The following is a 26,723-nucleotide window of genomic DNA, read 5'->3' on the forward strand; positions in this document are numbered from 1 at the left end:
GGGATATAAATGCAGTTTTAAAAAAATTGCAATTTGACTAGAAAGCTGGATGTGGAGTAAGTGGTAATGTGAATATATCCCAACAGCTGTTGCGCATGCCCAAATAAGTACGCCTGCTCATATCATAGCTTCAGGTGTAGGAGTTCCCAGAGAAAGGTGGCCTGGGGTGGGGAACCAAAAAGTTCATGCCCGTCGGGTTAAGACATCCCCATCCCCTCTGTGATGTGAAGAACACTGTACAAAATGACCTTGCTGTGTTTAAACCGCAAATGCAAACATACCCTGGGACTCTAGAGAACTGCTGCCAGTCAGAGCAGACATGACTGGGCTCGATGGTTGAGCAGTCTGACCTAGTGTAAAGCAGCTCCCTACTTTCCTAATGCAAAATGGCCAAAATACACACCCACCCACCGTGCTCCTATGTCCATAAAAAACGTAAGGCTTTCATCGCACAGCCCCCAACGGAAGGATCTGTATGAAGTCAGAAAACAGGCCCCACTGGAGGATTTGTAGTGCAGGATCACAATCCTGGACTGGGTGGGACCAGGGAGCAAAAGAGAGGCAGGTTCTACAACACGGCAAGGGAGTGGGTGAATGTAGGGAGAATGGCATGGTGGAGGTTGGTGAGCGCAGCAAGCAGGGCTGCAGCCTCTGCTTTGATCAAGGGGTAAAAACACACCTGCAAGAATTTGGAAGGGAAAGTTTACATCGCCTATGCCAGTGCCACAAGATACAGGAAACCTGTCTTATACCAACTCAGACCATTTCTCCGTCTATGCCATTATTGTCTAAACTGACCGGCAGCTGTTCTCTGGAGTTTTAGGCAGAGGTATTTATCCCAGCCCTACCTGGAGATGCTGGGGGTTGAATCTAGGACCTTCTGCTCTGCTACCAACACACAATCCTTCTTTAGTACTCTCTGTGTTTCGGGAGAAATCACTCCAGGTCCACTTTGACAACAATTTCCTCTGGTGCCTGAATCTGCTGCCTTCTTAATTACAGGTTCCTTGTTCTGAAAGCAATCAGGCGGGGGTGGGCTTTGGTAATATGGCATCCAGAGCAAGGCATCAATATAAATATAGGTATTGTTATTATTATTATTTACCCCCTCAGCTCAGCACCCTGTGGAGGGGAAGCACCCGCACCACCCCAAATCCATCGCTGCAATTGGGTCAGTGGAAAGTGGAAATTGGAAAATGGAAAGTGGCTGGACCTTCAAGGGTCACTGGAGACTGTCTCCCCTCCCTCAAATATAACTGAATTAACAAAAACTAAAATAAATTAGCTTCCAAACATGTATTAATCTATGCAGAAGGGGCACAAGGAAAGAGGAAGAGGTGTTAGAGCAGGCACAAAACTTTGAATTTCTCAGCAAGGACCTGCCACCCAGAACCTGTTGTGGCTAAACATAAGAAAGTGTCCAGCTGCATCAAGCCATGGGTCCATCTCATCCAGCCTGCTGCTCCCTACTTGACAGAGCATGAGACTCTTAACGTCAGGGTCATGGGTTCAAGCCCCATGTTGGGCAAAAGTTTCCTACATTGCAGGGGGTTGGACTAGATGACCCTCATGGTCCCTTCCAACTCCACAATTCTAGGATTTTATGAGACTCCTGACTGTCGCCAATCAGATGGTCCCAGGAAATCCAAACACAGGGTTTTATAAACCTTAATCTACCCCCCCCAAGTTATCTGCCCCCCAACTAAACAAAAACAAAAACACAGCAGCCTTTCCAGTTAAAATAACCCTGGGGGATAATCCTGGCTAATTTATGTGATGGAAAAAGCTTAGCAGAATTAAACTCAGGAATCTGTAATGAGAGTCATTACAATGAGAGCCAGCATGGTGTAGTGATTAGAGTGTTAGACAAGTACCTGGGAGACACCTGTTCGAATCCCCACGGACATGAAGCTCACTGGGTGACCTTGGGCCAGTCACTGCCTCTCAGCCTTGCCTACCTCGCAGGGTTGTTGTGGGAATTAAATGAGGAGGCGAAAACAATGGACGCCACTTTAAGCTCCTTGGAGGAAAAGGTGAGATAAAATTGCAATTACTACTACTACTACTACTACTACTACTAATAATAATAATAATAATAAATACATTCCCAAGTTATGCCACACTATCCATAATTTTATAAACCACAATTACTTTCCCCTTGGTTCTCCTACCTGGCTCATAATAAAGTCCAAAACACTGTGGCTTTTCCTGCTAAGCTAACCCTGAAAGATAACCCTGGTTAAAATCTGAGACCAGACAGCTGAGCAGAGCTGTGCCCCATTCTATAATGGATCCATTCCCAAGTTTAGAGAGTTGAACAGCAGGCGTGTGTGTGTGTGTGTGTGTGTGTGTGTGAGAGAGAGAGAGAGAGAGAGAGAGAGAGAGAGAGAGAGAGAGAGAGAGAGAGAGAGAGAGAGAGATGCCCTCAACCACCCAACTGCAGATAATTTGAAGGAGAGTGTTGGGGCCTTTTTGCACTAAGCCACAACCTGCAATGTTATAGGCTGCTCCCAAGCATTTCAGCAGAGAAACGCTAATGTAGGAGGAAGGGCGAAGCAATGAAATTCAAGGCAGGGATTATTCTTGGAAGTCCATCCCTCCTCCTCCTGCTGCTGCTCACGCTAAATGCTTTCTGCTGCAAGAGGATGCCCTCTGATGCATACTCTTTCTGCAGCAGGGAAGGGAAGGGGCAGAGAGAAAAGCTCTGCAGTTTTTCCTTCCTCCCCCCAGAGTTCCCACTGCAGCGAGACTGCATCAGAATAAAGAAGGGGGAGGGGGAGGGAAAATGCAATGGATATGGCCGCAAGCAACTTCCCAGGGAAGACTTGGGTTTCTTTCACATGCAATTTAAAAAAAAAAAATTAAAAAAATTCAAAGCATCTAACCCCCCCCCCAAACCTCACGCAGACACATGCAATCCCCACTCCACACCCACAGCAACTTAAATCAGAAATAATATTGAAACCTGGAGGGTGGTTTTAGGGAAACGGGAATATAATTCAGCTGTTCTTTCTATGGATCCCCTAGGATAATTCCAACCGGCTCCAAATCAAAAGTTGAAGGAACAGCTGGGAATCTCCATGGTCCCCGAAACTGAGTGATTTCTGCAAATGAACGGAACTGTTTTGATCCCTGAGCTGGAGACCATGGGCATATTACAGAAATATAATTTTTAAATAAAAGTAAATTCAAATAAATTGAGATGCATCAGAGTCATGCTATCAAACACTCTTACTTCACACACACACACACACACACACACACACACACACACACACACACACATTACCTGCCTTCTCCTGGACCTGTGATCTGCAGCTCTGCCTTCCTCTAGCTGGAATGATGCTTGTTAAAAAAGTTACAAGCTTCTGCTCAGGAGGCAGGACCTGGGAAGGAGTCCTTGCACGGATAGCATCCAGGGAAGCTCAGAGAAGCTGTTTAAGCAGGGACAGGAGACAAGAAAGTGGGGGGGGGGGGGACAATGGGGAGGACATTAAATATATCAAATCACTTACTTTGCAGGATTGCATCTTCCTATGGAAAAGCAAAAACCACTCCCACGTCAGAGGCAGCATTCTGCCTCCATCAGTTTTCTGCAAACGTGGAAGCCAGAGAGTGTTGCTAGTCAACGAATGCATCAAAGCTATTCTGAACATCTTCTTTTTGATGGATAGTTGTCACAGAAAGGTTCTTGGGGCATGGGAACGTTATGTGTGTTCACACACACTCGTGTCTGCTTGTGTTACTCTGCAAAACATAGAATCCTGTCATTTTAGAGTTGGAAGGGACCTCAGTGGTCATCTAGACCAACCCCAGTCCTGTACATTGGTGGCCCCCATCTAAAACACAAACAATTGTCTCCAACTAAGTCCTACTCAGAGCAGGCCCACTGGAACTCATAGAGCTGAGTTGCCCATGTCAGTTAATGCAGCGGTTCTACTAAGTTAGTCCTGCTCAGAATGGGTCCATGGAAATTAATGGACATGGGTAACTTCAGCCTACCAATTTTAGTGCCGTCTCCTTGGAGTAGGATCAACATTACCTACACCTCCAAATTAATCACAGTTTGACTGCAAGTTAGGATTAGTACCCAGCCACCCTTTACACCTGAAAGACATCTTTTGTGCGTGCAGAGAAGCAAATAATAATTTGGAACATTTATGACCCATCTTTCCTGCCTTCACAGGGCTTTGCCCACGGCAACATCCCAAATGCATACTGTGTATTTAAAAGCACTGCCCCAAAAGTCAACAGAGGAGAATAAAACTAAGTGTCAGCAGTAGTTCATACACACATTGATCTACAGTACTTAAAAGCATTTCTAAGCCACTTAATATTTGAAAAATCTCAAAATGGTATTATACAAAAATGCAACATTCAAATGATGAAACGGGGCCATAAAACAGAGATACGGTAGGAGTGCCCAACAGCTATGGGGCAGAGCAGCTGCCTAGCATGCAGAAAGCCCCACTGCCCCAAATCCAATCTACAGCACCTCCAGGTGTGGCTGGGAATTGCCCTCAACCTGAAATCCAGGAGAGCTGCTGGCAGTCTGTGCCGGGACAATGCTGAGCTAATTCGACCAATGGTCTCACTCAGTATTAAGCAGCTCCCTATGCCCCATGGACATTTCTTTCCTTTCCTCCTCTTTGGCTAGCTAGCACTTTTACCCATTCAAATGAGTTTCTATTGGTTAAGAAACTTCCAATTATTTTGTTTTTTAAAAAAGAGTTTGGGGTAAGGGAGAGTCAGCGAAACCCACACTCTTCACCTGCTGTTTGTGGACCAGGCCTTTAAAAAGATGGGAGCAAGCCAGGTCATTCCCCACCTATGGCTACTACTAGACATGATAGCTATGACCTGCCTTGATGGTTGAAGGAAGCAATGATTCTGCATACCAGCTGCTGGAAGCCACAGGACAGGAGGGTATTCTCGTGCTCAAACCCGGCTTGCGAGTTTCCCACAGGCATCTGGCTGGCCACTGTAGGAACGGGATGCTGGTGGACTAGATGGGCCATTGGCCTGATCCAGTCGTGCTTGATTCTGATTCCTATGACTAATTTTAAGGCCTGCCACAAATGCAGGGGGTTGTGGGAGGAGGGTTGTAGTTACAATGCATTATTTAATTTGTTGTTGTTGTTTAGCCATGTCCGACAACAATTATTTAATTATAATTATTCTAAGCAGTTTTATTATTATTTATTAATATTTAGGAGGTGGAAGAAAATTCACCTTACAAACCAACCTCTCCAAGCTCTGCCGCAACCCAAAACGGATCCGTGCATGGAGTGTGACGACTTTCAGCTTAATTATTTGGCGGCATGCATTAAGTTTCATTTGCAGTCCCGCTGGTAGCAATGATTTGTATATCTAGGGCCTTCTTGCTGGGGTGAGGGTAGGCAGAATGAAACCAGATGGGGCAGGGGAGATTATAGCAGCATTTAAACCCCCCTCACTTAGGATCAGGAAGCGGAGAGCGCCAGGGGAGCTCTGCCCACACCCCCTCCTTCCTACCTACCTCTGCAGTTCCCCAAGCTTTCTGTAACTGCAGCAGTTCCTAACTCATTGGATATGTGTCCTCCGGACATGCTGTGCGTGTGAGCATTGCAGCTCCACTGCAGCAACTGGCGGCCGGCTGCAGAGTGTTCCAGGCCGGCTGGCTCCTCTACTCCACTAGCCAGGGTAGACATTGCAGGTGCAACGTCCTTGTCTTTTCCAAAGGGAGAGAGAGAAGGAAGGTTGGGATGGAAAGGAGCCCATCTCATTAAGCTGTGAAAGCTGCAAGGCATTTAAACCCTGCACAGATCAATATGGAGAGTGGATACTTCGTCACAGCCAGGGTTGCAGCCAGCCATTATTTTACTCAGAGTAGACCCATTGAAATGAATGGCGCTGCGAACTGCCCTGTGATCTTCGGATGAAGGGTGGTATACAAATTTTAAAAATGGAATAATAATAATAATAATAATAATAAGCCTTTGATAATCAGTGAACATTAATGTTCTTTACTTGGATTTTGTTCTTTTAACCCACATGCAACTGTGCTTATTCTGCATGCCTGTTTTTTGGTTTTGGTTTTTGCCTTTTAATTTTCTTCTGTTGTTAAAACTGTTCTCTCTGTTTGTATGATTTTTTAAAAAAGAAAAGAAAAACCTTTACTACCAACACCACCCCCCAAAAGAAAATGAAATAAAAGAATGAATGAGCCTAAGTTAGGCATGTTTGTTAACTTCAATGGGGCCTATTCTGAGTAGGTCTAGTTCTACAGTATATGTAATTGTTTTGTAGGGCTGATTTTACTTTCTGTAATTTTCAGCACCCACCGTTTTGAAATGTTAATAGTTAAGCAGTATATAAATACCTTAAACAAATACCATACAGTACTTGTTTTAATTGTTGTTATAAAACACAGCTTTTTATCCTGGTGTTTGACCACAGAGCCATGTGTTTTCAGGGCCACCTTGATTGCTGTGACTGTAGTCTGTTGTATTAATTCTGAATTTTAAATTGTCATAATCTGTCCTGGTATCTGCTAGTTGAAGGTAATGAATTATTATTATTATTATTATTATTATTATTATTAATGCCCTGTTTTGCAGGTGTGCTTTTGCATTGTTTTTGCAGATTGTGTTGTGAAATCGCTTCAAGACACTTTGGAGGAAGCAAGCCATATTTTTTAAAAAAATAACGGCAATATTGTTTTCTGCATTCTGAAGCTTCAATGTTTTCGAAACAGCAGGGCCTATTGGAATGAATGGACCGTGTCTATTCATTCCAATGGACCCACCAACATTAGATATAGTCCTTACTCTCAAGTAAAGTACTGCACGTGTGTATGGGATTGCAGTGTTGAAGGTCACAACATCACAAGTGCAGTCTAAAAACAACAAGATTAAAAATTGCACCTAACCATTGGTCAACACTGCCTTGCAACAAAAAATGATCCTAAAAAAAAAGAATCCCCCCCCCGCGCTTTAGAAAAAGCCTTACCAACGCAGTCCAACAGATGTCTACTCAGAAGTAAGGCCCGTTGTTACTTTCTCTTAGGGGCAAATGCGTGCACAGTATTGAGGAGTGTTGCAGTCTGTTACTTGGCAGCAGAGTTCCGCGCCCCCCCCAAGCGCCTTCCTCCCCACTTGGTTACCAGCTACAGTTTTGGCTGCATGCCTGAGCCTATTTACGTGGGAGTAAACCCCACTGAACTTAATGGGACTGACTTCCGAGTAGGCATCTAAAGCTCTCCCTCCCGCATCACAACTGCCTGCGCTTGTGCAACGCGAACCATAAATATTTTCGTTTTTATAAAAAAAAACCCACCCTGCTTGTCTTTTGGAAGAGGAGGAGCCTTCTTGCCCTTCCAAGGAAACCAGATCAACAGCGCGCTTCACGTTTGCTCCAAAATTCGCTTTTGGGTGCTCCACGCCGTCAGTAGGAGGGAGGTGAGTGCCCTGGATCAGCATTGGACCTAGAGCAAAATGGGAAGTGGGGGGGGGGGGGTCCAGATCTGTCCACTCCTCTTCCACCCCCATCGCCCGCTAACTGGTTCCTGGTTGCACCATTGCAAATTGAAAGTGTTGCGTTGCGCCATTCAGAGAAAAAGGTTCGTTCTGTACCTGCTGGAGGAAGACCCAGGAGACTAGATTTTAGTTTATTTTTAACTGTTTCTTTGCAAAGGCAAGCAAGGCAGCCGCCTCCAGATCTGGCCTTCCGCGGCGCCAGACCAGCTGATCTTGCAGTGGAGCATGGCAAAAAAAAAGGGGGGTGCACCGTGATCAAATCAGGAAGCTTTCTCGCTTCGGCCTGTGTTTGTGTTTGCTTCTAATAAAACTCCTAGCCATTTAATCAAGACAGAGCTGGAATTGCCCGGGTCATTCTACAGGGTCACGGAGAGTCCTGGGAACTGTAGTTCCTTAAGGGTGCTGGCAATTGCAGTTCTGGGAAGTCAGCACCTTTAACAAACTGCAGTTCCCAGGGTTCTTTGAGGGGAGGGGAGTAATGAGTGTTAAAAGTGGCACATGGCTGATTTAAACCTGTGGTGTTGGTGTCACCTGAATCAGGGTTGAGGAACATGTGGCTTTACCTCTCTTGCTTTTTTTAAAAAAAACTGTCCTACAACTCCCATAATCCTTGACTGTTGCCCACGCTGGCTGGGGCTGATGGGAGATGGAGTCCCAACAGCATACAGAGGGCCACAGGTTCTCACCTCTGGCCTAGATTAAAAAGAATAGAAAGTTGGTATGCTGGATAGTAGAACATTTGCTTTGCATGCAGAAGGTTCCATGTTCAATCTCCAGCATCTGCAAGTAGGGTTTGGAGAGGCCTTTCCTTTTGTGTGGCGTGTACAAGCCACTCACTTTTTGCACAACTGCCAATTAGGAACATGGGGGGAAATTTGACTCAGGATGCATTTCAATGGCAACCTACCTAATGTGCAGTTACAGTGAACTGAAACAGTCCTCTGCAGCCAATGAATGTGTCCATAATGTATCCACTAGGGGAGAGTGTACATATAAACAAATATATTAGTGAAAGTAGCATACAAAAATGCATAAAATTAGGGGAAATTGCATATAAACTTGTGTTCCTTAAGGGAAATTTACAAAAAAATAATAATGCCAATTTCTCATCTTTTTTATAAAAAAATGCAAACTCATAAGGAAATGAGAAGAAATGAACTATAGTTTGCAAGAAGGAGAAACTGAGAGTCACCTCCATCGTTCTGTCCAAGTTTGCATCCACAACCCAGGTGGGGCCGTCAGAAGCTGCCCCATGAGAGAATGAGACCCTTGGTTTGGAAAATGTTCCTTAGTCCTATTCTGATTACTATCAAGGGCCACATCATACATTCAAAGCAGTATCATACCATTTTAAACAGTCACTGGCTTCTCCCAAAGAATCCTGAGAACTAGTTTGCAAAGGGTGGGTTAGAGACTCCTCTTCCCCTTGCTGAGCTACAGTTCCCAGAGTTCCCTAGGAAGAGGGGTTGGTTGTTAAACCACAGTTGCTGCGAATTGCAAGTGGGGAGAGTGTTGTTGTGCTCAGGTCCTGCTTGCAGGCTTCCCATTGGGGCCTGGGAGAGCAGGATGGTGGACAAGATGAGCCTCTAGTCTGATCCAGGAGGGCTCTTCTTATGCTCTTAGTCAGCATATTTTTCTTGGCTGGCTTAAAAAAACAATCAGACCAATTCATGGGGGTTAAGACTATCAGTGACTACTAACTATGGTGACTTTCTCCTACTTCCACAGTCATGCCTCCCAAGTACCAGATTCTGGGAATCACAAGTTGGGAGAGTTGCTGTGATACTGAGGTCCTGCTTTCAGGATTCGCACTTGGGGCATCTGGTTGATCACTGAGAGAACAGGATGGTGGACTAGATGAACCTTTGTCCTATCCAGCAATCAGACTCTTCTTGGGCAGTTATGATAAACTGCTGTGAACATGGAGGAGACTCCAAACATCCTATAGTTGTTTCAGTGGGTTGAGGTCTTACTTGAGTGCCAGGGAAAGCCTTGCTGGGCTCAAGGCCTCCGATGGGCACCACCTTTGTGCAGAATGGTACATCCCAGCCATGCAAACACACAAACACCCCTCTCCATGAGGCCAGCAAGAGTCACAGTTCAAGAACAGGCAAAAGCTAGAATGTGCAGGGCTAGTTAAGAGTGTGGCCTGGGACTAGGGGGGCGGTGCATGGCCTGGGGAGAACCTCAAAGGTGATATAGATCAGTTTGGGAAGCCACATTAGGCCCTAAGATTCCCTATCCCTGGGATTTTATTCCAAGGAATAATATTCCAAGTAATACACCCACAAGGCTGCTCCAGTTGCTTTTGCTCACATGATGGTTGAAAATCAGTAGTCCAGTGCTACTCACACACTTCCTTGTTTGATCAATCTGACGTGGAAGGAGTTAAGCAAACTATCAGCTTCCCCTCCCCTCAAATAGTCTGGGTTTATTTGCATGACAACTGGGAACAGATAAATATTGTTGGAACAGCTAGGTGAATTTTGTGCAATTGGATGGGTGTTGTGTAACTGGGGAGTTTTCTGGTGGGAGGAGGAATGTGTTAGAAGCGTTTCAGGCTGCTGATTCTGCTCCAAAGAGATGAATGGATCCATCTCTGTTTTTGTGGTCTCGTCAGCAAAAGAAAAATGCTTGCGCACACCTGTGTGTGCGCAGGCACACACACACACACACACACACACACACACACACTTACACTTATCAGGACATACTTTGCACATTTGTAGATATTACATTTGACACCACAAGATCAAGTGTGGTTCAAATCACTACTCTCCTCTCTGGCAAGTAATAACTGGCTTTGGGCAACCAGTCAGGGAAGCTTTTTGAGAGTTCACTCTTTCAAGCCTCAAGGGACTAGCTTAGGTGTACTGTGGACTAGAACCTTGTACAGAGCTATTTACAAGGCTGGGTTTGAGGGCACAAAGAGAAGGGGATGACAGAGGACGAGATGGTTGGACAGTGTTCTCGAAGCTACAAACATGAGTCTGACCAAACTGTGGGAGGCAGTGGAAGACAGGAGTGCCTGGTGTGCTCTGGTCCATGGGGTCACGAAGAGTCAGACACGACTAAACAACTAAACAAGAACATGGTATTTTAAACTGTGGGGGTATTGTTTTTGTTCAAATGAATTGCAGTGTAATTAATTAATTAATCAATCAATCAAATAAAACCAATCAGTCCCATCCACCCAGAGAGGGACAGATGTTAGCCACGGTGAACATAAAACAGGGTGGTGTAAGGAAAGAGGAAGGTACGCATTACTATTCCCCCCCCCCCCGCCCCTGCTGGGAATAGGAGAGTTCTAGTTTTACCAGGAAAAGTTGGGAGTTGCTTATCTCTGTAGTCTTTTGTTTACCCTATAGCTGAACACAGCAGCCAGACTGGTTTTGCAGATTCTTTCTCACAAGTTTAGAAGACAAAAAGGCAGCAGAACTAGAAAGAAGCTGGTTCCTCTGCAGGTGACTTATTCCACAGCCTAGGTAAGTCTGCATGGCAGGATCAGCAAAGGGCAATAAATTTGCATTCTGGTCCTAAACCAGCATTCACCAAACTGGTGCTCTCCAGAAGTTTTGGACTACAACTCCCATCAGCCCCTGCTATTGGGCTGGTGGGAATTGTAGTGCATAACATCGGGCAGGCCCTGGATTGTTATAGGTAAAAGGTAAAGGACCCCTGGATAGTTAAGTCCAGTCAAAGGTGACTATGGGGTACAGCGCTCATCTTGCTTTCAGGCCAAGGGAGCCAGTGTTTGTCCACAGACTGCTTTCCGGGTCATGTGGCCAGCATGACTAAACCGCTTCTGGCGCAGCAGAACACCGTGACGAAAACCAGAGCACACATTTACCTTCCCGTCACAGGAGTACCTATTTATCTACTGGTGTGCTTTCAAACTGCTAGGTTGGCAGAAGCTGGAGCTCAACTCATTGCACGGATTCAAACCACCAACCTTCTGATCAGCTTAGCGATTTAGACCACAGTGCCACCCACATCCCATACCTTACCTGGGTTGTTATATACTGCTGCCAAAAAGGGTATAGGAGCTCACCCCACTTCCCTAAGTTGTAGGATATTTCAGTGTGCCCTGATTAGGGGGGTCTGATTGCTTGTAATGAGGTTGAATTGGTGTTGTAAGGGTGTTTTTGTAATAACTAGTTTTATTTTCAGATGTATTTGTTTTTAAAATCTTAAAATCGCGGCTTACGAAGCCATAATAGATGTTGAGGGATTATTGAGAGCTGAATGGAGAATGTGCATTAAAAAAACCCAACATATCAGGAGGATGATACATTATTAGGGTTGTTTGTAAAGCTAATTCTACCCAGAGTAAATGCATTGAAAAAATTCCTCAAACCAGAGCCATGTGCTGTAGTGGTTAGAGTATTGGAACTAGAACCTTGGAGACCAGAGTTCAAATCCCCCAATCGGCCATCGAGCTTGCTGGGTGACCTTGAGCCCATCACTGCTTCTCAACCTAAAATACCTTGCAGGGTTGTTTGGGGGGTTAAATGAGGAGGGGGAGAACCATGTATGCCCCCGTGGAATATCAATGCAAGGAAATAATCACATATGTCCATTAATGTCAGTGAGTCTACTCTGAATAGGACTGAGTTGGCTACTACAATCCTTAAAGTTTAATGTTATATTGATAGCCCAGTTGGTTTGAGCGTGATGCTGATAATGCCAAGATTGCAGGTTTGATCCCCAAAAGGTACAGCTGCATATCCCTGCATTGCAGGGGGTTGGACTAGAAGATCCTCAGGGTCCCTTCTGATTCTATGAATGGACAAGGACAGTTATTTTTTAACTGACTGTATGTATGTATATGTATGTATGTATGTATGTATGTATGTATGTATGTATGTATGTATGTATTTCAGGGGTGACATTAGGCAAACTTGTTTTAACTTCTGACTTTTACGGATAACTTTTATTTTATGTAAACCGCTTAGAGGTTTTTTATGATCAAGTGGCATGCAAATTTCTGTTAGGTAAATGAAAGGAAATGATTATAGCTTTTAAAACTTTCCTTCCAGCTCTCTGTGTTTCGCAAGATGCTTTTCAGAGCCATCTTCACCCTCATCTTCCTCTGGGGAGTCCTCCCTTCTGAGACAAGAGAGTCCCGTGGCCACATCTCAGTGGTCCTCTTGGGTGCCACAGGAGACCTTGCCAATAAGTACTTGTGGCAAGGACTCTTCCAGCTGTACCTGGACGAGGTGAGCCGTGGGCATACCTTCACATTCCATGGGGCTGCTCAGACAGAGCCTGAGCGAGGGCAGAGGCTGGTCTTTGAACGGCTGAAGAGGCTGGCCTGTCCATCAGACGTACCCCCAAACAGGTGTGCTGTGTTGAAGGACCAGTTCATCAGGCTGACAGATTATCACCAGCTCAAAACAGCAGAGGACTACGCCACCCTAAACCGGCAAATTACGACCACGCTCAGTCAGGAAGGCATGGAAGAAGCAGGCAGGATATTTTACTTCTCCGTGCCGCCGTTTGCCTACGCGGAGATTGCCCGGCACATCAACAGCAGTTGCAGGCCGCCACCAGGGCAGTGGCTACGGGTGGTGCTGGAGAAGCCTTTTGGCCATGATCTCAGGTCAGCCCAGGAGTTGGCTGATGAGCTAAGGACTTTCTTCCGGGAAGAGGAGATATACAGGGTGGACCATTACCTTGGCAAACAGGTGAGTCTCCTTGTGAAAGCCGGAGGGGATATAACTTGGTAAACATGGGAAGCTGCTTCCTGAGTCAAGCCATTGGTCCATCTAGATCAGTATTGCCTACACAGACTGGCAGCAGAGTTTTGGACAGGGTTCTCTTCCAGCCCTACCTGGAAGCACTTGGAATAGAACCTGGGACCTTCTGTGTGCAAGGCAGATGCCCTACCACTGAGCTACAGCTCTTCCCGTAAGGCATAGCAACATAAGAAGCTGCCTTAACCCAAATTAGACCATCTAGCTCAGTATTGGCCACTCTGACTGGGAGCAGCTTTCCAGGATTTCAGATGGGGACATTCTCAGCCTAACCTGGAGATGCCAGGGATTGAATCTTAGACCTTCTACTTGCAAAGTAGATGTTCTAAAACAGATTTTCTTAACTTCGTCTTCTGGAAAACATGCCCAGGGTGGTTTGGGCAGGTAAGCAGAGGCTGCCAACACTCCCCCTGGAAAAAGGCAAGACTGAATCAACATGTGCAGTAACGCAAAGCGGTGAAATTCCTCAAAAGTATTGGATTTGTAAATAAAACAATAAAGCGGGGTAGTCAGTGTGGTGCCCTCCATATGTCATTGTACTCCCATCGTCCCTGACCTTTGGCCTTACTGGTCAGGGCTGATGGGAGTTGGAGTCCAACACCTGGAGAGCCACAAATTCCCCATCCCCTGGACTAAGGTGGGCTTCAGTTCCATGCACCTGTGGCTACTAACCCTGACATCCACTGTCGGATGCAGGGTGCCCCTGAATGCCATTTGCTAGGAATACAAATGGGGAGTGTGTCTACTTCTAGATAGGGCAACTGTTTGCTCACCTAGAGAACAGGATGCTGGACTTCTTGTGCCTCTGAATATCAGCTGTTGGAAATGACCAGTGCTGTCACACTCAACTCCTGCTTGCGGGCTTTGGGGGGGGCGCATCTGGTTGGAATAGGATGCTGAGCTGGATGGGTCATTGGTCTGATCCCACAGGGCTCAATGTTGTAAGATGTAGTGATGGCCACCAACTTGGATGAAACAAATTCCTGAAGGATAGGGCTATCCATAGCCATGTTCTCCCTCCACTGCCAGGGGTGGCAATGCTTCTGAACGCCGGTTGCTGGGAATCACAGGTGGGGAAAGTGCTCTGGTGCTCAGGTCCTGCTTGAGGGCTTCACCTAGGGGCACCTGGCTGGCCACTGTGAGAACAGGATTCTGGACTGGATGGGACCCTGGCCTCACCCAGCAGGGCTCTTCTTATGTTGTTATGCGTTAGTGATGAAATAAAACTGTAGAGCAGTGCTCCCAATATGTGTGGTGGAATTACGTTGGGGGGGGGGGGCGCTAAGAAGCAAATGGGAAGCAGTGAGGCACTGGAGGTGTAAATGACTCTCAAACTTTGAAAAGCTGGTGCCATTCGTTTTGTTGAATTAATTAAACGGAGTAGTTTTACCTGGGTTTTGAGCAAATGCGCAATTAATCGTTGCTGTTTTGAATTTTATTGCACCGTTATCTTCCTTAGAGGGTTGTGCAAACTGCTATGCTGAATATTGTTTTTTATAGAGTAGGGTAGAGGGCACTGGAGATTAGTTTTTATTTTAACTCACCAAGGGGGAGGTCGCCTGAAAAAGTTTGCTGCTGTAGATGAAGGCGTTTCCCCACCCAAGTAATAATGGCCCGTTATTTTATTAGCTCCCACCACTGCTGTAAACTGGCCACACCAGCAAAGCTGTATCCACCTGATTTCCCAACCAAGGTCGAAAACCTCAATTTCGCTGAGTCATCAACCCCGCCGACCGCCCTCCACACTCTCGCTAACGGAGAGTCAGCCAAGCACCAGATTTTCCAAACGAGGCTTTTAATTTGATAAGGAATGTGGAGCACGCACAATTCTCTTTTACGTTTGCTTGTTTGTTTTACAAGGGGGCAAAGTCTTTAGCTCCAAGGCAGTAAAAAAATGGGCGGTGGGGGGGGGGGATATGTCATTGTGGCACCAGTGAAGGATGAGGGTTTTTTATTCCTTGGATCAGGAAGCAGATTCTGGATAGTGGTAATCAGGTATTTGTTATCATCACGCAGGCTAGTATTAATGCAGTTAAACCCTAAAATTTGAGACATGGTATCAGCATTTTTTTGAAACGCAGGTGGCGCTGCGGTCTAAACCACTGAGCCTAGGGCTTGCTGATTAGAAGGTCAGCACGGATTGAATCTGCGACGGGGTGAGCTCCTGTTGTTTGGTCCCAGCTCCTTGCCACCTAGCAGTTCGAAAGCATATCAAAGTGCAAGTAGATAAATAGGTACCACTCCGGCAGGAAGGTAAACGGCCACATGACCCGGAAGCTGTCTGCAGACAAATGCTGGCTCCCTCTACCTATAGAGCGAGATGAGCACCGCAACCCCAGAGTCGTCCGAGACTGGACCTAATTTCATTCCCAATTATAAATTTTATTTATATATTTTTTCCTGCAAGGACATAGGGAGCTGCCTTATTCTGAGTCTGCGTTCATACAATATATATAAAAAGCACACACACACACACACCCCACACACAAAGAATCTTGGGAACTGTCTGTTAAGGGTTCTGGGAATTGTAGTTCTGTGAGAGGTAAACTACAGTTCCCATAATTCTTTGAGGGGGTGGAATGCAATTTAAATGTCTCGTGTGTATGCAGCCCAAGTTTCATACAAAGATCCTTATGGTGTCAAACATGTTCCACACAGACAGATAATACCACACAGGCCTTTTGTTTTGTTCTCCTAGCCAGCCAGCCAAACCATAGGCCCGCCTGGCAGCGGCTCCCAGGGGTTTCAGGCCGCAAGCATTCCCATAAATTGAATGTATGTCTGAATGAATAATCCTCACAGAAGTAGTCCATCTGTGTCTGGACTAGACTGCAGGTGGGGACTTTCCAGGCAAACATACAGCATTTTGCTGCATAGCGGGCACATCTTTTTGTGCTGATTTTTCCTTTCCCAAAATGGGGGTGTGCAACTGTTACATGGCGGTGACCAGCACGTGGTGAAATACAGTATTCTTTCCACACAGATATCTACCACGTCGAGGAGAGCCAAGCTCCTGACATGCTAGCTTTCTACATGGGGGGAGACTTCCACCCCCCCCCTTGCCTACATCACTCTATGGGAACATTTTTTTCATGTAGCCCTCCAGCTGCAGTCTGAACTGGTATAGTCCCAACACAGGTTGACTGCCTTTTTCTGAGGCCTCGACCACACCATACATTTAAAGCACTATTTTGCCACTTTAAACTGTCAGGGCTTCCCCACAAAGAATCCTGGGAACTGTGGCTTGTTAAGGGTGCTGAGAGGAGGTCTCTTTTCCCCACCTCACGTAGCTACACTTCCCAGAATGGTTTAACAACCAGTCCCTCTTCCTAGTAAACTGGGAATTTTAGTTCTGTGAGGGGAATGGTGGGGGGTGTGTGTGTCCTCCTCTCAGCAGCACCTTAAATACTACAATTCCTAGGATTTCCTGAGGGAAGCCAGGACTGTTTCCAATAGCATCTATGGAGCCAAGGTCTCCATCACTTGAGGAAGAAATGCACCCTGGATGTCTGATGCCTTGAGGTGTCCATTTTGAAAGCCCCTGAGGCCATGTGCTGCGCTTTTGGTTTGCAGGAAAGAGCTCTCCCCCTGCTTAAAAAGAAACCCTCCAACCTGAGCCATATTGCATTAGTAATGTGAATATTGGCCTTTGAATATTTACCTCAGCGCCGACTCCAACCCCCCTGGGGAGGCAGGGGGTTAGATCTTCACAGCATCTGTCTGATTCAGCCACTTTTGAGCCCACAGGGAATTCAAAAGTGTGTGGTGTGTGTACATTTTTATTTATTTATTGCAGGTAAAGGCCTTTTCAGATGAAACCTTCAGAGTTTTGTCCGTTTGCCAATTTTCTCTCGCCCCTCCTCTACTAAATTCCAACACCTTGATTTCCTCTCCCCATCAAAATCCGAATTATATGTTAGGTAAAGTTATATACTATTGGAAGGGCCGTGACTTAAAATCTCTACCAGCATTCCTCCCACCAAAATAAAAATAAAATCTAAATACAGCTTTGAATTAATTTTGGGTGTGTTTTTTTGGGCGGGGGTCAGTACCTCTCCTCCACCACCACCACCCCAAATCAAATATTTCAGTTCAACCAATGTTTGGCTATGGGAGGGCAACAGTAAATTTAACAAAATGTTAACTGGCTTTTTTGTTGTTGGTTGACTGAATATCAGGACCCCACCCCCCACAATGCTGAATCAGATATTAAGGGGCAACACACACGCATGTATGAGGAAATATGTTTGGGTATTTTTAGCTTAGAAAAATTGTTAAGGACACAGTAGAGGTTTATAAGAACGTAAGATGCATAAAACGATGCCTGGTGCAGAGAAAATGGAGAAAGAGGTTTTTCTCCTCCTCCTCTCTCTCTCTCTCTCTCTCATTGTCCTAGAATTCGGGGCCACCCAGTGAAGGTGAATTTTGGGATACTCAAGACAAACAAAAGAAAGGACTTTCTTCATGCAGCACAAAATTTAAACTATTATTACCTGTTCATTTTATTCTTTGTGTTTATATCTCACCTTTTCCTCCAAGGAGCTCAAGGTGACACCAACCCTGTGAGGTAGGCTGAGAGGCAATGACTGGCCCAAGGTCACACCCAGTGAGCTTCGTGGCCAAGTGTGAGGATTTGAACCCTGGTCTTCCAGGTCCTAGTCTGACACTCTTAACTACTAAACCACACTGGCTCTCGGTGTGGAATTTCCCGTGGTGTGGAATTTCCCATCGTCTCTGTAGTTGTCGCAGTAATTTATTTATATTTTGTGCCAAGTCCCCAGAAGCAATTAAACATTAATCCCTCTGCTTTTGATTTTTTTTAAAAAAACAAAAATCTCTTCTGTCTTCTCCTGCCCTTCCCACCTTTTCACCTCAATTATTTCCTCCCCAAAGGCTGTGGCTCACATCTTACCGTTCCGAGACCAGAACCGACACCATTTGGATCCGATCTGGAACCGGCATCACATTGAAAGGGTGGAAATTGTCCTGAAGGAGACAGTGGATGTGAAGAGTACGTGAGTCTTGATTTGAAGTCCGCTGGAGGGGTAGCTCGAGAGCCAGAGGTTACATTCACACATTTGAATAAAACAGGCCCCTCTCTGAATACTGGGAACTATAGTTTGCCCATGACAAAGCTACAGTTCCCAACACCTTCAACAAACTAAAGTTCACAGAATCCTTTGGCAGAAGCCATGTATGTACTTTAAATGTGTTGTGTGGAAGCACTTTTATACCACTTTTAATGGCATCTCCCAAAGAATCCTGTGAACTGCAATTTGTTCAAGATTCTAGTTGTTGTTAGGAGACCCCTCACAGAGCTACAGTTACCAGCACCCTTAAAAAAACAAAACCCTACAGTTGCCAGGATGCTTTGGCACTTTAAATATCTGATGCAGATATGGCCCTGGGAAAGGGGACCCTTTGCAGATCTGGAATGTGTCTTCTGACGCAGGGCTGGCGATCTTGTTGTCTTCCAGATGATGCTGGACTACAACTCCCACCATCTGTAACCACTGGCCATGCTGGCTGGCATTATATCAGAAAACCAAGTCTCTTTGTTGAGCCTGTAAAATTAGGGCCCTTCCAGAACCGTTTTTGGACACGATAATAGCACATTAGTGGTGATTTATACTGGACCATCCACAAATCATGGACTGACTTGGTATTAAGGCAACTTCCTTTGCCCCTCTTTGAATCAGCCCCTTCAATAGCCATGAGGTCTGGAATCTTAACTTTCTAATTTAGGGGAAGGACAACAGCTCTGTGACAGGGCATCTGCTTTGCATGCAGAAGGTCCCTGGTTCAATCCCCAATGGGATCTCCAAGTTGGTCTGGGAACGCCCCCACCTGAAACCTTGGACAGCTGCTGCCAGTCAGTGCAGACAGTACTGAGCTAGATGACCGATGGCCCAAGGCAGCTTCTTGTCTTCCTATTGAAAGGTCATATCTGATGTATTTGCAGTTTTGAATTACCTGATATGTATATCACCTCAAGACAGTGGTTTCATCCCCACAACAACCCTGTGAGGTAGGCTAGTCTGAGAGAGTGTGAGGGGCCCAAGGTCACCCAGTGAGTTTCATTGCAGGATTTGAACCCTCGTGTCCAGGTCCTAGTGCAGCGCTCTAACCACTATGGAAAATTGTCTCTCACATGTGAATTGCCTTGAGACGGTGGGGGTTTAGGGGGAAATTAATACATTGGTGGTGCTGATAATAAATAATAATAATTGTGTTCATGCCCAATGTACAAGTCGCCTGAGTCAGTATAATGCAGTTTTCACTGGGCTGCAAATCAATCCTCATTGAATGAAGCCCCCTCCCCACCTTCCATTCTAGTATTATTGAGGAGTGGGGAAGGCTGCAAGGCTTCCCCCATCCTGGAAGCTGGCTGTGGTCCTGTTCCTTGCGACCCCAGTTCTCAGCTCCGTCAGGACAAGCCAGGCCTCACGTCCCCATGAACTCAAGGACACAGCTGTGCTCGATTTCGCTGCAGTGGCTGCTGCATTACTTCCGCAGCGCCGGTTGCACCTGCCGCCTGCCTCCGTCCTGGGGACAGCCGCTTGGCCACGCTTCACTCCCTGCAGCGGCAGTGCCGTGCCAGTTAGCCATTGCCTTATTAAAAAATACTTGAGTGATTTTTCTTTCTTTTTTTCTTTTTTAAAGTTATTGTGGTTTGGCAAACTCCCGTTTGCTCCATCCATCCTGGTTGAGAAAAAAAGGGGATAGTCGCCAGCTGAGACCTACTCAGAGGAGACCTGTCAGAATGAACAGACCTGAGCAAGCCGTGGCAGTTATTTAGTGGGTCTACTCTTGAGTAGGTCTAGCATTAGCTTTAACCCAATGCCATCAGGCTGTCTCCTTATTTCTCTCCCCCTTGCAAGACTTCCAAGGGGTGATCTTTCATTTGCTGACAGCCCACTGCCACCAGCCCCCACCCCCACCCCAAATGCTGAAGTGATGCCTGCATTGCCAGGTCCTGTGCCAAAATTACGTTAATGAATGTGCCTCGAGTTGGAAGGAGATGGGGTGTTCTCGGTTCCAAAGTTTTTAAGAGGGTAGAGAGATGCACTGTCATCTGCAGAGAGATCGCCTGCATCTGAGCACCAAGGGGAAATGAGGGAGGGGGTTCTCCTAGAGATAAATTGCCTTTCTTTCCTCCCACTTCTCCCCCCCCCCCAACATATGCATCACACCCTCAGTCATTGATCTCCAGGTGTTGTTGTGTACACACCATGGCTGGTTGCCCACTCAGTTTTAATCAGTGTAGACTCATTGAAATGAACAGCTATGTCTGTTAACATCAATGGGTCTACTCTGTGTAAAGTTGAATGGCTCCTACTTCCTACATTTGAAGCACAAACACACACTGAGTCCCGGGAGCCGTAGTTTAAAAATGCTGGGAATTGTAGCTCTGTAATTGGTAAACTACAGTTCCCAGAATTCTTTGGAGGAGGATGCTTTAAAGGGATGGTGCGTGTGTGCAGCCTATATGAGGCAGCCAGGGCTGCTGAAAGGAAGGCCGGCAGCTAACCCTTTCCTGTAACCTCTCAAGGGCACTGCAGTATGAGGCTGAGCAGGACCTCTCGCTCCTTCCAGCCAGTCTGACATTTTGATTTTATTTCAATTTATTCTTGTTCCATTTCATTTCTGTTTGGCTCCGCCTCCCGAGGAGCTCAGTAGCAGCCCAGGTGTGAACAGGGCTCTTGCCTGTGTTTTGCAAACATGCACAGCAGAAGCTTAGGTTCTCAGCTGGAGTAGGGAAATTTTGGCTGCATAAACAACATATATTTCAAGAACCCCCCCCCAAAGAGAATCCTGGGAACTGTAGTTAAGCCCTCAGTGAGCTACAGTTCCCAACACCCTTAACAATCTATAGTTCCCAGGATTATTTTGAGGGGTGTGTGCTTTGAATGTATGGCATGTCCACAGCCACTGTTATAGTAACACATTTATTACTTAGTTTTTCTAAAAAGGGATTGGAGAAATATTCATGGGGTTTGTGAACAGTGGGTTGAATGTTGGACTAACACCTGGAAGACCAGGGTTCGAATCCCCACACAACCATGAAACTCACTGGGTAAGAATAATAAGAATAAGAATAATATAGTCGTGATGGCCATGCTTTTACATTTAATTCATTTTTTAAAAAAATCTTAGCTGCTCAAAAATCTTTTCTTGTTGGGCAGCATAGAAATATTGGAAGGTATTTAAATAGGTTTTACTCAGAGAAGACACACTAAAATTAGTGGGCCTAACTTAGTCATGCTTGTTGATTTGAGTGAGTCTCCTCTGACCAAAACTTAGTTAAATATCACTCACTGGATTGTCTCCAATGTTAGTCTTACTCTGAGTAGGCCCATTGACATTAATGGGCATGATTAATGGGTCCATTAATTATTGTAGGTCTACAAACTGTTGCTGTTATTATTATGAATCTCATTTATGAATCGCTTCCACTGTGGCATCTCAATGCAATTTAAAATATAACAGCATGTGTACATCAGTCGCTTGTATGAAAAGAGTTAACAACAATTGTATATCTAAAAACAATTAGCAAAGCAATTATAAATACAGAAACAGTTTAAAACAGCAACACGTAATAAAATCAGTACAAATCCGAAACAGATACCCACTGGGGTAAAGATTTGAAGTCATAGATCCATCTAGCTCAGTATTGTCTACACTAGGCTTCCTCAACATCGACCCTCCAGATGTTTGGAAACTACAATTCCCATCATCCCTGACCACTGGTCTTGCATCTAGCATCTGGAGGGCCGGGGTTGAGGAAGCTTGGTCTGGACCAGTGTTTCCCAACCTTGTGCCTCCAGATGTTTTCGGACTACAATTCCCATCATTCCTGACCACTGGTCTTGCTAGCTAGGGATGATGGGAGTTGTAGTCCCAAAACATCTGGAGGCACAAGGTTGGGAAACACTGGTCTAGACAGAGTAGTATAATCTGAGGCATCATTGCATCCAAGGAGGGCCCATTGAGTTGAGATTCCTGCATTGCAGGGGGTTGAACTACCTGGAGATACCAGGGATTGAACCTGGAACCTTCTGCATGCAAAGCAGAAGTTCTGCCACTGAGCTACAGCCCTTCCCATAAATAAACCAGTGGGTTGCCAAGCTTCTCTCGCCAACTGGGCACCATTTATGTGTTGTTGTTGTTGTTGTTGTTCCCACCCCCGGTGCTCAGATCGCACTGGCTTCTACGAAAAATATGGGGTCATCCGCGACATCCACCAGAACCACCTCACTGAGATCTTAATGTTCCTCGCCATGGAGCTCCCAGCAAATATCAGCAGCTCCGAAGACATCATCCAGAGCAAGCTGCAGGCTTTCACGTCGCTGCAGAGCCCAGAGATAACCAGCGCCGTCATTGGCCAGTACGTGGCATACAACAGCCATGTGAGGGAGGAGCTTCAGAAGGGGCAGGACTACTTCAGCAGGACTCCAACCTTCGCAGGTAAGTCCAGTGGGGGTAAGAGTGGCCAAGTGCAAAAGTTGGAAAACACCTTCCCCGGGTGCAAAAGAGGACAGGGCTCTGGCACTTTTAATAGCTGCTTGCCTGTTAAGCGGCACTTGGTGGAATTCCCTGTTAAAGGTGCACAAGCCCTTCTCCATTCCCCCAGTAATTTCTGTATCTAAAATAAAAGATACCTAAAATTAATATCAATTAACAGCAATAACCCCACCCCCTAACAAAAACCCCTAAACCAGGCATCCCCAAACTGCGGCCCTCCAGATGTTTTGGCCTACAACTCCCATGATCCCTAGCTAACAGGACCAGTGGTCGGGGAAGATGGGAATTGTAGTCTAAAACATCTGGAGGGCCGAAGTTTGGGGGTGCCTGCCCTAAACTATATGCCAGTCCCAGAGTCTGTTCAGCAGCCTCAGTTTTTGTAGCTGGAGTCAGTCAGGCCAGTTGGGAAAAAAAGCCCACTGAGTCAGGGAGCAGGTCTTCTAGACTCACAGCCAAGACAGTTGTGACGTAACAATAATAACAACACTTCTGCATCTTTTGTTTCAGGTGTGCTGGTTCACCTGGACAGCCTCCGCTGGGAAGGGGTCCCTTTCATCCTCGCCTCCGGAAAAGTCCTGGATGAACGGATCAGCTATGTACGCCTCCTCTTCAAGAACCGGGCCTACTGTGCCCAGAACGAAACCATGTGGGACCCCGAGAGCAGCCAGTGCAAGCCCAGGCAGATCATCTTCCACATCGGGCAAGGAGAGTTGAACTCACCAGCCGTCCTGGTCAGCCGCAACCTCTTTAAGCCCACCATGCCGGACAGCAGCTGGAAGGAGGTCCGCGACCGCCCCCAGCTGCGCATCTTCGGTCAGCCCCTGTCTGATTACTACGTTTACGTCCCCGTAGTGGAGAGGGATGCCTACTCAGTCCTGATCTCCAGGATCTACTCTGGCAAGAAAGAGTCCTTCATCACTGTAGAGAACTTGCTGGCATCCTGGGCATTTTGGACGCCACTGCTGGATGGGTTGTCTAGCCAAGCCCCACGTTTGTACCCAGGGGGGCGGGAGAATGAGCATCTCCTGGATTTTGAGATGGTGGGCAGGGAAGTGTCCTTTGTGGCGAAAGAGACCATTGAACTGATGGACACGAGGGACGAACAAACCCCGGACAAGTACAAGACCATCCAGTCCAGATTTCGGCAAAGCCAGCTGATCACCGCTTGGTCGGAGGACCTGATCGACCGGCTGGCGTCGGACATGGAAGCGGCGGCGGCAAGTGCCGTCCGGAGGTCCGGGGAGTTCCACATGGCGCTCTCGGGAGGGTCAAGCCCCCTGGCTTTGTTCCGGCAGTTGGCTACACGTCACTATGGCTTCCCATGGAGGCAGACCCACCTGTGGCTGGTGGATGAGCGCTGTGTCCCTCTCACCGACCTGGAGTCCAATTTCGGCACCCTGCATGACCAGCTGCTCCGCCATGTCCGAGTCCCCTACTTCAACATCCACCCCATGCCAGTGCACCTCAACCGGAGGCTTTGCGTGGAAGAGGACAAGGGCCCCGAGCTCTACGCCAATGAGATCGCCGCCCTGGTGACCAACTCCAGCTTCGACCTGGTGCTGCTGGGGGTGGGTGCCGACGGGCACACGGCCTCGCTCTTCCCGCACTCGCCCGTGGGCCTGGAGGGGAGCCAGGGCGTGGTGTTTACCGAGAGCCCCGTCAAGCCGCATCAGCGCATGACCCTCACCTTGCCGCTCATCAACAAGGCCAAGCGGGTGTCGGTGCTGGTGATGGGGAAGGGCAAGCATGACATTGTGACGGTAGTCAGCAGGGTGGGGCACGAACCCAAGAAATGGCCCGTCTCCGGAGTCAGCCCCAGCTCTGGCCAGATAGCATGGTACGTGGACTATGAGGCACTGCTTGGATGATGCCCTGGTAGTGCTGCCTTCACCTGCTCCCCCTCGCCCTTTGCCTGTCTTGGCATTCAGGATATTGGGCAGCTGTTGTAGCTGCTTCTGTCTTCAGGAAAATTATTCTGTCTGGTGGCAGGGAGTTCCACTGTCTGTTAATGAAGAGTGTATTTTTATTTTTTTAAAGAAAGATCTGCAGACCAAGGCCTGTCTGACAACAGCTGGCCTTATTTCACCATTGGCCCGCAAACTTAAAAGCAGGATGTGACAGGCCCTTCAGGTATGTCCCTAATGTGCTACACTGCCACCATGTGCAGAGGATCCATTTAGACATCATGGCTCATAGCCCTTGATCGACCTATTCTACCCTGTGGGATTTGTCTAATCCTGTTTTGTCTGGGGGTTTTTAAGCTGTCTGTGCTGGAGCCTGTTCCCACATCTTGCGGCGAGTTCTGTCGGTTAATGATTTGGACCTGTGGGCTTATGAGTGGTGGCTTTAAGAGCCGAAAGGTCCTCCTGGCTCTTTCTTCTGCCATGCTCAGGTCTCTTCACTGCTGTGTGCCTCACTTTCCCCTCTCCTCTTACAAATGATCTGCCTCTGACAAATGCCCTAACATCCACAGTTGAAGTCTTTGTTTAAATAGGCCTTTGGAAATTTGTAGGTTTTGGCTACTGGTAAATGGCTCCACGGTGCCTCTCTCCATATATAGTTATAAATATATAAAAGATAGTGTATGCGCGCGTGTGTGAATACACACACACTGCGCTGGTATACACACATACCCACAACTCCTCTTTGAATAATTCATGCAAAGGGAGCTGATATGCAAATTCATGAACTTCTTTTGCACAACCTGAGATCTCACCTTGCGCTGAGCAAGTTCTCCTGCATAAAAATCTTGTTTCCTCCTGTGAAAGCTGGCTTGCAGCCTGATCCAGGGAGGAGGAAAGCTTTCCTATGCCTGGTAATTTCAGTGTCCTTAGGCGAGCCTAGCTCAACACTGCATTGAGGTGTTAGCCTAGGGGATTTTGCAGGGCGGTGGATGTCAAAGCCAGTTCCTAGCATCGAAGGGGAATGGCAAAAAGAGGAAAGACGGACTAGATTCTGCCACAAGGTGGTGCTGTTACATGAGTTTCCACTTTTTCTTGTTAAGAGTTTCTTTTAAACTAGGCTTAAAAAAATAGGGGCTTTCAAAGTCTGTTTTGTGTTCCTACTTATTTTCCCATAAAATGTGGCGCAGCCACACCATACATTCCTACCGTGTTTCCATGAAAATAAGACACTGTCTTATATTTATTTTCCTCAAGAAGACACACTATGGCTTATTTTCGGGGGGTATCTTATTCCAGCGGGAAGGGCTCTGGGCGCGGCACGGCATGGCAGAGGGCAACAAGCTGTTGCTGGGAGGTGCCGCATCCATGTCTTATTTTTGGAGTATGGCTTATATTGCATAAATGCTTAGAAATCCTGCTATGGCTTATTTTATGGGTATGTCTTATTTTTGGGAAAACACGGTATATTGCAGGGGGTTGTACTAGATGACCCTCTGAGTCCCCTTTAACTCTGCAACTCTGATTTACACAGCACATGGTCCCTCTAAATAGAGAATCCTGGGAATGCTAGGTTACATATCAGAACTACAATTCCCAGCACCTTTAACAAATGGCAGTACCCAGGATTTTTGAGGAGAAGCCATGGAATCATAGAGTTGGAAGGGATTCCAAGAGTCATGTAGTCCAATCCCTTGCAAGGCAGGAATCTCAATGTGCGGTCCCCCATCCAATCTGAAACTATACTAGCTTTGCAAATATGCTGCAGTTTTATTGCTGCACCACTTGGAATTGTGCTTCAGAACTGTGGTGTGGATGCGACCTGAATTTCTTGCCTAGAGCAGGGGGTGGGGAGGAACCTGTGCCCTCTCCCATTGTTGTTGGGAGTACATCTCCCATCGTTGGCTGCTTTTAGAGTATGTAAAAGCAACCACTGTCCACTCTTAGTGGAGCCCATGTTCTGTTCCTTTCTTCAGGAGTCTGGTTGAAAAAGAGGCAGACTCAGAGCAGCTGCTCATACAGAG

The 26,723-nt window shown here is 46.6% G+C and overlaps 1 protein-coding gene and 1 long non-coding RNA gene across 3 annotated transcripts; one reads left to right on the top strand and one right to left on the bottom strand.

Moving 5' to 3' along the window:
• Nucleotides 1-7,439, bottom strand: LOC118087087 (uncharacterized). Its single transcript, XR_004692798.2, has 3 exons — nucleotides 7,318-7,439; nucleotides 3,290-3,434; nucleotides 1-2,020 (listed from the first exon to the last, which is right to left on the bottom strand). It is a non-coding gene; the product is annotated as an uncharacterized LOC118087087 (long non-coding RNA).
• H6PD (hexose-6-phosphate dehydrogenase/glucose 1-dehydrogenase) lies at nucleotides 7,328-25,958 on the top strand. 2 transcript variants are annotated; one of them, XM_035119405.2, is made up of 6 exons: nucleotides 7,328-7,439; nucleotides 10,886-11,002; nucleotides 12,557-13,204; nucleotides 18,167-18,284; nucleotides 22,472-22,741; nucleotides 23,306-25,958. In XM_035119405.2, exons 3-6 carry the CDS (start codon nucleotides 12,575-12,577, stop codon nucleotides 24,664-24,666), a joined length of 2,379 nt encoding a protein of 792 aa, XP_034975296.2. In that variant the 5' UTR covers nucleotides 7,328-7,439; nucleotides 10,886-11,002; nucleotides 12,557-12,574; the 3' UTR covers nucleotides 24,667-25,958. The 2 variants fall into 2 exon arrangements, with proteins under 2 accessions (XP_034975296.2, XP_034975298.2); XM_035119407.2 differs by lacking the exon at nucleotides 10,886-11,002 and having other exon boundaries at nucleotides 7,346-7,439.
• The last annotated feature ends 765 nt before the right edge of the window (nucleotides 25,959-26,723 follow it).

The sequence above is a fragment of the Zootoca vivipara genome, chromosome 6, assembly GCF_963506605.1.
Source record: "Zootoca vivipara chromosome 6, rZooViv1.1, whole genome shotgun sequence".
In the NCBI taxonomy this organism is placed as follows: Eukaryota; Metazoa; Chordata; class Lepidosauria; order Squamata; family Lacertidae; genus Zootoca; species Zootoca vivipara.

Excerpts from the sequence above, each read along its gene's own strand:
- H6PD (XM_035119405.2), top strand. The coding sequence starts at position 12,575 with ATGCTTTTCAGAGCCATCTTCACCCTCATCTTCCTCTGGGGAGTCCTC. Across the intron at positions 13,205-18,166 it reads ACCATTACCTTGGCAAACAG|GCTGTGGCTCACATCTTACC; the intron begins GTGAGTCTCCTT and ends TCCTCCCCAAAG. Across the intron at positions 18,285-22,471 it reads GGAGACAGTGGATGTGAAGA|ATCGCACTGGCTTCTACGAA; the intron begins GTACGTGAGTCT and ends CCCGGTGCTCAG.